This window comes from Erinaceus europaeus, chromosome 20 (assembly GCF_950295315.1).
Source record: "Erinaceus europaeus chromosome 20, mEriEur2.1, whole genome shotgun sequence".
NCBI lineage: Eukaryota > Metazoa > Chordata > Mammalia > Eulipotyphla > Erinaceidae > Erinaceus > Erinaceus europaeus.
This window is the reverse complement of record NC_080181.1, coordinates 12,232,249-12,247,280: the sequence shown is the minus strand read 5'-3', so window position 1 is coordinate 12,247,280 and position 15,032 is coordinate 12,232,249. Positions and strand designations below refer to the sequence as shown.

At 61.2% G+C, this 15,032-nt stretch overlaps 1 protein-coding gene and 1 long non-coding RNA gene across 2 annotated transcripts in view; one reads left to right on the top strand and one right to left on the bottom strand.

The window, feature by feature from the left end:
• SORL1 (sortilin related receptor 1) overlaps positions 1-9,939 on the top strand; it is a 219,383-nt gene extending 209,444 nt beyond the window's left edge. Inside the window, exons 48-49 of the mRNA XM_060179854.1 lie at positions 9,200-9,412; positions 9,547-9,939. Of these exons, the coding sequence (XP_060035837.1) occupies positions 9,200-9,412; positions 9,547-9,614 (281 nt within the window). The 3' untranslated portion in view covers positions 9,615-9,939. The remainder of the gene's footprint in view (positions 1-9,199; positions 9,413-9,546) is intronic.
• A 2,345-nt stretch (positions 9,940-12,284) lies between these two features.
• On the bottom strand, positions 12,285-13,160 carry LOC132534983 (uncharacterized). Its single transcript, XR_009546746.1, has 3 exons — positions 12,923-13,160; positions 12,756-12,853; positions 12,285-12,386 (listed from the first exon to the last, which is right to left on the bottom strand). It is a non-coding gene; the product is annotated as an uncharacterized LOC132534983 (long non-coding RNA).
• Positions 13,161-15,032: the final 1,872 nt, after the last annotated feature.

The following is a 15,032-nucleotide window of genomic DNA, read 5'->3' as shown; positions in this document are numbered from 1 at the left end:
CGTCCCACCCAACACCTATCCCCTCCCACACCCCACCTATCGCCCCTCACTCCCCCTACCTATCCCCTCCCACACTCCCTCTACCCACCATCCCCTACCTATCCCCTCCCACCCACTATTTATCCCCTCCCACCCCCTACATATCCCCTCCCATCCCCTCCCTATCCCCTCCCACCCTCCCTCTACCCCCCACCCCCTACCTATCCCCTCCCACACCCCCTACCTATCCCCTCCCACCCCCTACCTATCCCCTCCCACCCCCTACCTATCCCCTCCCACCCCTACCTATCCCCTCCCACCCCCTACCTATCCCCTCCCACCCCCTACCTATCCCCTCCCACCCATCCCCTCCCACCCTCCCTCTACCCCCCACATCCTACCTATCCCCTCCCACCCTCCCTCTACCCCAACCCCCTATCGCCTCCCACCTCCTAGCTATCCCCTCCCACCCTCCCTCTACCCCCCCACCCCATAACTATCCCCTCCCACCCCCTACCTATCCCTCCCACCCTCCCTCTACCACACACCCCCTACCTATCCCCACCCACCCCCTACCTATCCCCTCCCACCCCCTACCTATCCCCTCCCACCCCCTACCTATCCCCTCCCACCCCCTACCTATCCCCTACCACCCCCTACCTATCCCCTCCCACCCCTACCTATCCCCTACCTATCCCCTCCCATCCCCTACCTATCCCCTCCCACCCCACACCTATCCCCTCCCACCCTCCCTCTACCCCCCACCCCCTACCTATCCCCTCCCACATCCTACCTATACCCTCCCACCCTCCCTCTACCCCCCACCACCTACCTATCCCCTCCCACCTCATACCTATCCCCTCAAACCCTCCCTCTACCCCCCACCCCCTACCTATCCCCTCCCACCCCCTACCTATCCCCTCCCACCCCCTACCTATCCCCTCCCACCCCTACCTATCCCCTCCCACCACCTACCTATCCCCTCCCACCCCCTACCTATCCCCTCCCACCCCTACCTATCCCCTCCCACCCCTACCTATCCACTCCCACCACCTACCTATCCCCTCCCACCCTCCCTCTACCCCCCACCCCCTACCTATCCCCTCCCACCCCCTACCTATCCCCTCCCACCCTCCCTCTACACCCCACCCCCTAACTATCCCCTCCCACCCCCCACCTATCCCTTCCCACCCCCCACCTTTCGCCTCCCACCCCCTACCTATCCCCTCCCACCCTCCCCCTACCCCCACCCCCTAACTATCCCCTCCCACCACCTACCTATCCCATCCCACCCCCTGCCTATCCCCTCCCACCCTCCCTCTACCCCCTACCCTCCCTCTACCCCCCACCCCCTACCTATCCCCTCCCACACCACTCTACACCCCACCCCCTAACTATCCCCTCCCACCCTTACCTATCCCCTCCCACCCCTACCTATCCCCTCCCACCCCCTACCTATCCCCCCCACCCGCTACCTATCCCCTCCCACACTCCCTCTACCCCCCCATCCACTACCTATCCCATCCCACCCTCCCTCTACCCCCCACCCCCTACCTATCCCCTCCCACCCAACTATCCCCTCCCACCCCCCACCTATCCCCTCCCACCCCCACCTATCCCGTCCCACCCAACACCTATCCCCTCCCACCCCCCACCTATCGCCTCCCACCCCCCACCTATCCCCTCCCACCCTCCCTCTACCTATCCCCTCCCACACCCTACCTATCCCCTCACACCCCCTACCTATCCCCTCACACCCCCTACCTATCCCCTCCCACACTCCCTCTACCCACCATCCCCTACCTATCCCCTCCCACCCCCTATTTATCCCCTCCCACCCCCTACATATCCCCTCCCACCCCCTACATATCCCCGAGCCCCTACCTATCCCCTCCCACCCTCCCTCTACCCCCCACCCCCTACCTATCCCCTCCCACCCCCTACCTATCCCCTCCCATCCCCTCCCTATCCCCTCCCACCCCCTACCTAACCCCTCCCACCCCCTACCTAACCCCTCCCACCCCCTACCTAACCCCTCCCACCCCCTACCTAACCCCTCCCACCCCCTACCTATCCCCTCCCACCCCTACCTATCCCCTCCCACCCCTACCTATCCCCTCCCACGCCCTACCTATCCCCTCCCACCCTCCCTCTACCCCCCACATCCTACCTATCCCCTCCCACCCTCCCGCTACCCCAACCCCCTATCGCCTCCCACCTCCTAGCTATCCCCTCCCACCCTCCCTCTACCCCCCACCCCATAACTATCCCCTCCCACCCCCTACCTATCCCTCCCACCCTCCCTCTACCACCCACCCCCTACCTATCCCCACCCACCCCCTACCTATCCCCTCCCACCCCCTACCTATCCCCTCCCACCCCCTACCTATCCCCTCCCACCCCCTACCTATCCCCTCCCACCCTCCCTCTACCCCCCACCCTCCCTCTACCCCCACCCCCTACCTATCCCCTCCCACCCCCTACCTATCCCCTCCCACCCTCCCTCTACCCCCCAACCCCCCCTCTACCCCCTACTCACTACCTATCCCCTCCCAACCCTACCTATCCCCTCCCACCCCCTACCTATCCCCTCCCACCCCCTACCTATCCCCTCCCACCCTCCCTCTAGCCCCCACCCTCCCTCTACCCCCCACCCCCTACCTATCCCCTCCCACCCAACTATCCCCTCCCACCCCCACCTATACCCTCCCACCCCCCACCTATCGCCTCTCACCCCCTACCTATCCCCTCCCACCCTCCTTCTACCTATCCCCTCCCACCCCCTACCTATCCCCTCCCACCCTCTACCTATCCCCTCCCACTCCCTACCTATCCCCTCCCACCCCCTACCTATCCCCCCACCCCCTATCTATCCCCCCCACCCCCTACCTATCCCCCCCACCCGCTACCTATCCCCTCCCACACTCCCTCTACCCCTCACCCCCTACCTATCCCCGCCCACCCTCCCTCTACCCCCCCACCTATCCCCTCCCACCCCCAACCTATCCCCTCCCACCCCTACCTATCCCCTCCCACCCTCCCTCTAGCCCCCACCCTCCCTCTACCCCCACACCCCCTACATATCCCCTCCCACCGCCTACCTATCCCCTCCTAACCCCTACCTATCCCCTCCCAACCTCCCTCTACCCCCCACCCCCTACCTATCCCCTCCCACCCCTATCCCTCCCACCCCTACCTATCCCCTCCCACCCCTATCCCTCCCACCCCCTACCTATCCCCTCCCACCCCTATCCCTCCCACCCCCTACCTATCCCCTCCCACCCTCCATCTACCCCCCTATCACCTCCCACCCCCTACCGATCCCCACCCACCCCCTACCTATCCCCACCCACCTCCTACCTATCCCCTCCCACCACCTACCTATCCCCTCCCACCCCCTACCTATCCCCTCCCACCCTCCCTCTACCCACCTACCTATCCCCTCCCACCACCTATCTATCCCCTCCCACCCCTACCTATCCCCTCCCACTCCTACCTATCCCCTCCCACCCCTACCTATCCCCTCCCACCCCTACCTATCCCCTCCCACCCCCACCTATCACCTCCCACCCTTCTTTTCCCCTCCCACCACCTACCTATCCCCTCCCACCCCTACCTATCCCCTCCCACCACCTACCTATCCACTCCCACCACCTACCTATCCCCTCCCACCCTCCCTCTACCCCCCACCCCCTACCTATCCCCTCCCACCCAACTATCCCCTCCCACCCCTACCTATCCCCTCCCACCCAACTATCCCCTCCCACCCCCCACCTATCCCCTCCCACCCCACCTATCCCGTCCCACCCAACACCTATCCCCTCCCACACCCCACCTATCGCCCCTCACTCCCCCTACCTATCCCCTCCCACACTCCCTCTACCCACCATCCCCTACCTATCCCCTCCCACCCACTATTTATCCCCTCCCACCCCCTACATATCCCCTCCCATCCCCTCCCTATCCCCTCCCACCCTCCCTCTACCCCCCACCCCCTACCTATCCCCTCCCACACCCCCTACCTATCCCCTCCCACCCCCTACCTATCCCCTCCCACCCCTACCTATCCCCTCCCACCCCTACCTATCCCCTCCCACCCCCTACCTATCCCCTCCCACCCCCTACCTATCCCCTCCCACCCATCCCCTCCCACCCTCCCTCTACCCCCCACATCCTACCTATCCCCTCCCACCCTCCCTCTACCCCAACCCCCTATCGCCTCCCACCTCCTAGCTATCCCCTCCCACCCTCCCTCTACCCCCCCACCCCATAACTATCCCCTCCCACCCCCTACCTATCCCTCCCACCCTCCCTCTACCACACACCCCCTACCTATCCCCACCCACCCCCTACCTATCCCCTCCCACCCCCTACCTATCCCCTCCCACCCCCTACCTATCCCCTCCCACCCCCTACCTATCCCCTACCACCCCCTACCTATCCCCTCCCACCCCTACCTATCCCCTACCTATCCCCTCCCATCCCCTACCTATCCCCTCCCACCCCACACCTATCCCCTCCCACCCTCCCTCTACCCCCCACCCCCTACCTATCCCCTCCCACATCCTACCTATACCCTCCCACCCTCCCTCTACCACCCACCACCTACCTATCCCCTCCCACCTCATACCTATCCCCTCAAACCCTCCCTCTACCCCCCACCCCCTACCTATCCCCTCCCACCCCCTACCTATCCCCTCCCACCCCTACCTATCCCCTCCCACCACCTACCTATCCCCTCCCACCCCCTACCTATCCCCTCCCACCCCTACCTATCCCCTCCCACCCCTACCTATCCACTCCCACCACCTACCTATCCCCTCCCACCCTCCCTCTACCCCCCACCCCCTACCTATCCCCTCCCACCCCCTACCTATCCCCTCCCACCCTCCCTCTACACCCCACCCCCTAACTATCCCCTCCCACCCCCCACCTATCCCTTCCCACCCCCCACCTTTCGCCTCCCACCCCCTACCTATCCCCTCCCACCCTCCCCCTACCCCCACCCCCTAACTATCCCCTCCCACCACCTACCTATCCCATCCCACCCCCTGCCTATCCCCTCCCACCCTCCCTCTACCCCCTACCCTCCCTCTACCCCCCACCCCCTACCTATCCCCTCCCACACCACTCTACACCCCACCCCCTAACTATCCCCTCCCACCCTTACCTATCCCCTCCCACCCCTACCTATCCCCTCCCACCCCCTACCTATCCCCCCCACCCGCTACCTATCCCCTCCCACACTCCCTCTACCCCCCATCCACTACCTATCCCATCCCACCCTCCCTCTACCCCCCACCCCCTACCTATCCCCTCCCAACCTCCCTCTACCCCCCAATCCCTACCTATCCCCTCCCACCCCCTATCACCTCCCACCCCCTACCTATCCGCTGCCACCCCCTACCTATCCCCTCCCACCCCTACCTATCCCCTCCCACCCCCTACCTATCCCCTCCCACCCCTACCTATCCCCTCCCACCCCCTACCTATTCCCTCCCTCCAGCCCCCACCATCCCTCTACCCCCACCCCCTACCTATCCCCTCCCACCACCTACCTATCCCCTCCCACCCTCCCTCTAGCCCCCACCCTCCCTATCCCCTCCCACCCCCTACCTATCCCCTCCCACCCCCTACCTATCCCCTCCCACCCCCTACCTATCCCCTCCCACCCCCTACCTATCCCCTCCCACCCCTACCTATCCCCTCCCACTCCGTACCTATCCCCTCCCACTCCCTACCTATCCCCTCCCACCCCTACCTATCCCCTCCCACCCCTACCTATCCCCTCCCACTCCCTACCTATCCCCTCCCACCCTCCCCCTACCTATCCCCTCCCACCCCTACCTATCCCCTCCCACCCCCTACCTATCCCCTCCCACCCTCCCTCTACCCCCCAACCCCCCCTCTACCCCCTACTCCCTACCTATCCCCTCCCACCCCCTACCTATCCCCTCCCACCCCCTACCTATCCCCTCCCACCCCTACCTATCCCCTCCCACCCCCTACCTATCCCCTCCCACCCTCCCTCTACCCCCCACCCTCCCTCTACCCCCACCCCCTACCTATCCCCTCCCACCCCCTACCTATCCCCTCCCACCCACCCTCTACCCCCCAACCCCCCCCTCTACCCCCTACTCCCTACCTATCCCCTCCCACCCCCTACCTATCCCCTAAAACCCTCCCTCTACCCCCCACCCTCCCTCTACCCCCCACCCCCTACCTATCCCCTCCCACCCAACTATCCCCTCCCACCCCCACCTATCCCCTCCCACCCCCTACCTATCCCCTACCACCCCCTACCTATCCCCTCCCACTCCTACCTATCCCCTCCCACCCCCTACCTATCCCCTCCCACCCTCTACCTATCCACTCCCACCCCCTACCTATCCCCTCCCACTTCTAACCCCTCCCACCCCTACCTATCCCCTCCCACCCCCTACCTATCCCCCCATCCCCTATCTATCCCCCGCACCCCCTACCTATCCCCCCCACCCGCTACCTATCCCCTCCCACACTCCCTCTACCCCTCACCCCCTACCTATCCCCGCCCACCCTCCCTCTACCCCCCCACCTATCCCCTCCCACCCCCAACCTATCCCCTCCCACCCCTACCTATCCCCTCCCACCCTCCCTCTAGCCCCCACCCTCCCTCTACCCCCCCACCCCCTACATATTCCCTCCCACCGCCTACCTATCCCCTCCTAACCCCTACCTATCCCCTCCCAACCTCCCTCTACCCCCCACCCCCTACCTATCCCCTCCCACCCAACTATCCCCTCCCACCCCCCACCTATCCCCTCCCACCCCCCACAATCCCCTCCCACCTCCCACCTATCCCCTACCACCCCACCTATCCCCTCCCACCCCCCACCTATCCCCTCCCACTCCCCACCTATCCTCTCCCACCCTCCCTCTACCTATCCCCTCCCACGCCCTATCTATCCCCTCACACCCACTACCTATCCCCTCCCACCCCCTACCTATCCCCTCCCACCCCCTACCTATCCCCTCCCACTCCCTACCTATCCCCTCCCACCCCCTACCTATCCCCTCCCACCCCCTACCTATCCCCTCCCACCCCCTACCTATCCCCTCCCACCCCCTACCTATCCCCTCCCACCCTTACCTATCCCCTCCCACCCTCCCACCCTCTACCTATCCCCTCCCACCTCCTACCTATCCCCTCCCACCCTCTACCTATCCCCTCCCACCTCCTACCTATCCCCTCCCACCTACCTATCCCCTCCCACCCCTACCTATCCCCTCCCACCCCCTACCTATCCCCTCCCTCCCCCCACCTATTCCCTCCCACCCCCCACCTATCCCCACCCACCCCCCACCTATCCCCTCCCACCCTCCCTCTACCTATCGCCTCACACCCTCCCTCTACCTATCCCCTCCCACCCCCCACCTATCTCCTCCCACCCCCCACCTATCCCCTCCCACCCCCCACCTATCCCCTCCCACCCCCCACCTATCCCCTCCCACCCCCCACCTATCCCCTCCCACCCCCCACCTATCCCCTCCCACCCCCCACCTATCCCCTCCCACCCCCTACCTATCCCCTCCCACCCTCCCTCTACCTATCCCCTCCCACCCTCCCTGTTATTCTTCTCTCCTCCCTCTTCTGATTCTTGTGCTGGTTCCGTCTTCTGGGCGCTGTCCTTGCTGGTCCACTTGGTCCTCTGCATGAAGCCCTGAGCCCTCCCGTGTCCCGTGTCCCCTCCCCTCCCCAATGTGTCCCGTGTTCTCCTCTTGTGTGTGTGGATGTTGTGGTTCCCAGCGACCCGCAGTCATTGCCCGTGTGTGTCCCCAAGATGTGTCCGCGATGGTTCAGCGCCGGTCTGTGGCTCTGAGTTCACGCTGTGAGCTGTGCAGCCGTCTGTCCCGCAGTCCAGAAGTCCCCACCCCCTCCCCCTCTGGTGTCCAGTGTGTCTGCGGTGGTCTTCTTGGAGGCGGTGCCCGTGGTCCTGTGAGGTCACCTTGGGGTCTCTTGCCGCCGAGCCTGCAGAGGACACACATGCCCATCACCTCACCTCCTGTCTCCTGGGCCTGTGGCCGCCTGTGCCCCCGGCTGGCCCCCCGAGGGCTCAGAGCACAGGGGGTCGCACTGGCGCTTCCCTCCTGCGTGTCCTGCAGGCCCCTCCAGCTGACTCCCTCCTGGGCAACTGAGCGCCGGCCCTGCCTGGTTTCCCCACTGCCCTCCCCCCAGTGGGGGCCGACGTTGTGGCCTCCGAGGCCAGGTGTCTCCTTGGCGCTGCCGCCAGCCCTGTGCTCAGCCCGCATCCCGCCCGCGGCAGGGACCCCCGGGAGAGCCCTGGCCGGCAGCTGCCCCCAGGAAGGCGTCCGCCCCCAGGGAGGGGGCCGCTCACGGGGTCTCACCGATCAGCCAGGGCCACCTGGGACATAGCAAGGACTCGGCGTCACCTTCTCTCTGGCTCGGAAATGGCGGACGACTGTAATGGGAGAAGAGTGTGAACGCAGACAGGAGTTTCGGCTTCTCACTGCACCTGCCACCCTGCCGTGGCCGGGCCATCTCTGCCACCCAGACCGACCCCACCCCACCCCACCCCGGCTGCCGCACCGTCTGCATGAGCACACGGGCACAGGCCAGCCCCCCGCATCCCCCCAGGACACAGACACAGGCGTGTCCCATCCCGGGACAGGGGGTTTAGGCCCGGGCCTCCCCCAGGCCGCAGGGAGCCAGCCGCTCCTGAGCCCCAGCCTGGGCTGTCTGCACAGAAGGCCTCCCACCACCCAGACACAGCCGCCGCCTGCCCGCTCACCGCCTGGGGGTCGCCCTGAGCTGGGGGGAGGCCGGCCAGGCCCACACCTAGTGGCTCTGCAGCTCGGCCGTGCGAGCCGGTTCTTAGCTGACTCAGGACGGACGCCAAGTGGCTTGCGACCTGGGAAGAGCGGTCGGTCGTGCAAAGGGTCCCTGTGACTAAAGTCAGAGGAGCCTGGAGCGGGCCGAGGCGGGGCTGCAGGGAAGGAGCCTGTTGCTCCCTCGCGGAGCAGAGTGACTGGTGCGAGGAGGGGAGGCGACCGCAGGCCGGTCACCTGGGGGTCTGGGTCACACCCTCTCAGGGAAGGCGAGCGGGTGCTGGGCACCAGGGGCATCGGTACTGAGTCCCCACAGAGGCCCCTTCAGGAGCTGCGGGCGCCCGAGGGTCGGGCTGGGGGCTGATCTCCACGTCCTCACCGCGTCTCCCGGCAGGCGGCGGCTCCTCGGCCTCCCCGGCCGCCCGCTCCCCAGACGTGGCCGCCGTGGCGGTGCCCGTGCTGTTCCTGGTCCTGCTGAGCCTGGGCGCGGGCTTCGCCGTCCTGTACACCAAGCACCGCCGGCTGCAGAGCAGCTTCTCCGCCTTCGCCAGCAGCCACTACAGCTCCAGGCTGGGCTCGGCCATCTTCTCCTCCGGGGACGACCTGGGTATGTGGGACGGGGCTGCGCTCAGGGCCACCGGGGCCGGAGCCCTGGCGGGGCGGGGGTCTCCTGGGGGTGGGCTGGGGTGTGGGTGCCGGGCACAAGCCGTGGGAACTCACTGCGGGCTGCTCTGCCTCTAGGGGACGACGACGAAGACGCTCCCATGATCACTGGATTCTCAGACGACGTCCCCATGGTGATCGCCTGAAGGATCCGGCCTCACTAGAAACCAAATGGTGTAAATATTTTATTTGATAAAGATAGCTGATGGTTTATTTTAAAAGATGCGCTTTGAGTTGCAATATGTTATTTTTATATGGGCCAAAAAAAAAACACATAAAACAGAACAACAAAAACAACCTGGAAAGAGAACGAGTAAACTTTGTAGCGATCAACTGTGAGCTTCAGACCGGCCTGATCTCAGCCACCGAGCTGCTTTCGCCTTGACATTCCTGCCGTCCACAGGGCTGTGCTGGCCGGGCGAGCTTCATGTCTGTGAGATTCTTTGGGTCAATAAACCAGCTATTCTCTTACTTTTCTGAGACGCAGAAATGTATTTAGTAAAAGTGTCCAGAGAGAAGGGGGTGGGGGAGCCCTTCTGGACACTGCTCAGCTGTGACGCCTGCCTGGTCTGGTGCCGATGAGCATTCGGGTGTGTGGCAGGACAGGACCTTCTGGGAATTTCTCGGGACTCGCGAAAGGCTTGGGGGTCCTCTGACACGGCCCACACGATGAGCCCTCTGTCTGCCTGTCCACCGGGCCAAGGGGTAGAGCCAGAAGAGTTCTGCGGCCATGCAAGAAACTGTCCTCGTGTCCCCACTGTGTGCTGCCCCCCGGCACTGGCTCGTGGCTTCAGTCCAGTCCCACGGGGCTGCTGCTGCCCGGGCCCGCGCCACCGCCATGCTGTCCTCTCCCCTGGTCACCAGCCCCACTGCAGGCGCCTCTGTGTGACACTCTGCTTCCTGCCTGCTGGTGCCCTGGCTGTGGGCGGCTCCGGATATGCCATGGAGGGGCACCGGCCAGGGTGGTGCCTGTCTTTCCACTTTGGATTTCTTCCTTGCGACTCACCACGGACGAGTCCTGAATGTAAAACTCTTGCGTGAAGGTGGCCACTTCTTGTCCTTAAAGAAAGAAAAGTCCAGGGCTGGGCTTTGCAGTCGCTTCTGAACTGGGCGGTGCCTTCTCTGCTCTGTTCTCCTGGGTCCCTCGCCCTGCCGGCTGCCCTCTGCAAGGAGAGCTCCTCCTGCGCAGAGGCCCCAGAGCCTCCGGCAAACTCTGCCGGGGTGTGGGGGTCTTCTCTGCAGCCCTGTATTCCAGGCCCCTGACGCCCACATCCTGGCGCCTGGGGTGCGAGCCCCCCAGAGGGAGCCGTGGGCTGTGCAGACCCCAGCCAGGCGGGAGGAGCTGTGCCCCCACACTAGCCTGTGCTTTGTTTAACCGAAAGTGTCATTCCTGAGACAGACCAGTTTCCTTCTACTTTGTGACCGGAAAACCAATTACACTTTTTTTTTTTTAGTTTAAAAATCTATCTCATCTTTGGGGGTGAGGAGGTTTTAAATCGTACACATTTGATCTCCTATGGGCAGACTTCCCTTTTATTTTAGCAAGTTGTAGCAATGAAGAACTTCACTCCTGCACATCTTCCTATCTCTGTGTCTCTGTCCTTCTCTCACGCCTGGAATGTCTTCGCTTTTTTTTCAATAAGCTCTTTAAGCCTCTGAGAGACCAGCACTGTAGCGGGAGGCAAGTCGCTCCACTGAGAGCCCGGAGAGCCCATTTCCTTCTTGCCACTTCCCGCCAACCTTCGGGTGGCACGTGTGAGGGGGGACGTGGAAGAGCCCAGCCTCCAGCAGACACAGCGCCGGCCGTGGCTCTCGGGGCCTCTGGATGCTGAGCCAGGTAGCGCCTCCTCGGGCCAAAGTGTTTTCTGTACACGAGGAATAACGTTCTTCAGGACAAAGCCAGCCACCTGCAGCCACGTGTCAAGTGTCTTTCTAGGAATGTGGCTCCCTCTTCGCCGCTTGGGGTCAGAGTCCTGCGCCGGAGCGCCCACAGGATGGGGACAGAAGCTGGCCGGCCACCTCTGTCCCCGTGACCGCTGGGAGCCCCTGATGGTGACAGAAGGGCTTTGCTGCCTCCCTGGAGCTGCTGCCTCAGCTGCTCACACGACGGGGGTGGGCTGGGCTCTCGGGGACCATGGCACTGTCCAGACCCCGTCTCCTCAGGGACTGTAACAGATCACTACTGAATCAGGGAAGCGCCCGCTCTCCATCAGGCTCTCTCTGGACACTAACTTTGCTCACCCCTTGGTGTATTTGAGAGTCTCTTGATCCTTGAGAAACGTGGGTCCTACTGGATCAAAGGACAGAGTGGATTGTTCGGACAGAGATTCCGGGGGGACAAGCCATGGCTGTGCAGACCTGTGTCCAGACGGCTGCTGACTGTTCTGGAACTTCAGACTTGGGGAAGTGTGGGCCCTGCGGTGCGCCCTCTGGTGGTTTCACTGGGAAATGCTCTCTCCTGCCCGTCCGTTCTGTGCGGCCCAGCAGATAAAGTCAAACTCCAGTCTGAGCAATGGGCTTGAGCAGTGGCCATCATAGGGTCCCCAGTGAGTCCCTGTAGGTGCATCTCCTGCTGTCCCCTGGAGAATCCTGCCCTCCATCCAGTGAGGCCGCATCCCCAGCACGTCCTGAAGGGCAGAGACCCTTCCTCTCAGGCTGGGTTGGCCACTGTCCAAGATGCCTCTTGGCCTGCCTTAGAGGATCTGGAGGCCCCCTGGAGCAGGGACCAAGGCAGACTGCACCCCCTCCACACTGATTTAGGAGTGAGTGATGCGCCTCTGTGGACCCCTCACCTGCCTTGGGATTGTATCCTGACATCCAGATGATGTTGTGTTTCTTGACTAGAGTGAGTGCTGCCTTTCAGGGGTGTGTGTACGCGCATGTGTGTGATAAATGCCAGTGTATCACGTCTATACAGACTATTTGTGTGTGTGTGTGTGTGTGTGTGTGTGTGTGTGATAAATGCCAGTGTATCACGTCTATACTGCTACTGTTTGTGTGTGTGTGTGTATGTGCGCATGTGTGTGATAAATGCCAGTGTATCACATCTATACAGACTACTGTGTGTGTGTGTGTGTGTGTGATAAATGGCCAGTATATCACGTCTATACAGACTATTCTGTGTGTGTGTGTGTGTGTGTGTGAGATAAATGCCATTGTGTGAGATAAATGCCATTGTATCACGTCTATACCGCTACTGTGTGTGTGTGTGATAAATGCCAGTGTATCACGTCTATACCGCTACTGTGTGTGTGTGTGTGATAAACTCCAGTGTATCACGTCTATACCACTACTCTGTGTGTGTGATAAATGCCAGTGTATCACGTCTATACTGCTACTCTGTATGTGTGTATGATAAATGGCCAGTGTATCACGTCTATACAGACTATTCTCTGTGTGTGTGTGTGTGTGTGTGTGTGTGTGTGTGATAAATGCCAGTGTATCACGTCTATACTGCTACTCTTTGTGTGTGTGAGATAAATGCCAGTGTATCACCACTATACCGACTACTCTGTGCAGGGCTGAGATATGCAGGTTTGTCCTTTTGGGTATCGGCCAATAAGCATGTTCTGGAAGGGGCACCGCACAACACGGGTTGAGGGGGACGAGGAGGAGTCTGCCCCCCGATTCTTCCTCAGCAGTCAGTAACTGACATGAAGTAAAGCATCGAGCCTTTCACGCGGAGCCACTGAAATGGGCAGGTCGGGCATTCCCAGATACCCCGTGTCGCTTCTCACGTAGAGACTCTTGATACGAACTGCTAGAAACTTACAGTCAAAAATCACAACTGTCTGCAGCAAAACCAGGGCCTGTTCCGCTCTTGTTTAAGGCGAAACACTGTCTCCTTGTTTCTCTCAGAAGTGAAATTAGGTATTTATGATTTCAGCTGCCTTGAACAGGTTTCCAAACCACGGATGTGTGCTGAAGAGTTTACTGTTGCACAACTTTCAAGATAACTTTTGTCTCATTGTCAACTTTTTTCACTGAATAAAAATTTAACTGGGTCAGGAAAACACCCAGCAGATCCCCTCTCTGCACGTGTCTTGAGTTGTTCCTCTGGGCGCAATAAAGATGGTGCCATAGTGGGCCGGGAGGTGGCGCAGTGATAAAGCTCTGCACTCTCAAGCATGAGGTCCCGAGTTCGATCCCTGGCAGCACATGTGCCAGTGATGTCTGGTTCTTTCTCTCTCCTACCTTTCTCATTAATAAATAAAATCTTAAAATTAAAAAAAAAAAGAGATGGCACAATAAAGAGTGGAGTCTCCCATCTCAGTTCAGTCTGTCTTTTAAAAGGCCGTTTGTTTCCTAGATGAGAGGACATCAAGGCCTGGAATAATCTTGCTCTTGGTGAGCTGGTCTCAGATGCCTCTGTGCTGACTGAGGAGTGGGGAGGCCATGTTGAGCAGGGGAGGGAGGGAGGGCTCCTGTGCAGGCAGGCCAGGCCAGAGGCAGGTGTCCTCGCAGGGGGTGGCCAGACGAGCTCCAGAGCTCGAGGTCCCTGCAGCAGACAGCTGCCCACCATTCTCTCCACCCAGCACACGCTGGCTTTGAAGCCAGGGCCCCATTAGATTTTCTTTCTTCTTTCTTTTTTTTTTTTTTAAGATTGTGTGGAGGGTAAATCAAGCCCGCGCCAATTCACAGAACAATGATGTTGCGCTTTTAAAAATGCTAATGTCATTATTGTAATGTCGCAACCCTATTTAATGACAACTGATAACGTTTGGGAGTATTTGTATGAAAACAGTGGCATTTCATATTTAAAATTTGGCATCAGCAAACTTTGAGGAAGGGGAAGAAAGCTCAGATTGAAATGTAAATGAGCCTTTTATGAAAAAAAACTGCCCTTTGGTTGTTCGTTGGCCTGCCAAGCCTCAGTCAGTTGAACCACAGCTCGTAGCTACAAGTTCTCTCGGTCTCCAGTAGATGCAGAGCCTGTCAGCTCAGGGTCTGCGGAGGCCTGGGTGGTGCGGACCGTCCAGAGGGTGTGCGCGCCCGTGCGCGGCAGGAACCCTGTCCTGGGGTTGAGAGGGGCTCCCCGGCTGCCTCTCAGGTCTCATTAGTTATGTGACACCCGTTTCATTTCTAACCAGAGCACTGCTCTGCTTTGGCTTGTGGCAGTGTGGGAGATTGAACCTGGGAGTAAAAAGCCGCCGGCATCTAAGGCTTTTGCAGAACCCCATCCCCATCCTCTGATGGTGTTTCAGTGTAGACAATTTTAGGAGAGACTCTTAGTACCAGCTACCATTGTAAGACCTGCCTCTGTTCTCAACCAGTGACGAGGTGACGAGCAGCTTACGTAAGGACTGCAGCAACATGCCTGAGACCCTTCCTGTGCTTAGGACACACACGCGGGGTAAGCGCACGTGGCGCAAAGCGCAAGGGCCTGCACAGGGATCCTGGTTCGAGTCCCCGGCTCCCCACCTGCAGGGGGGTCGCTTCACGGGCAGTGAAGCAGGTCTGCAGGTGTCTTTCTCTCCCCCTCACCGTCATTCCCTCCTCTCTCCACTTCTCTGTCCTGTCCAACAATGACTACATAATAATGACAACAATAACAACAACAGGAT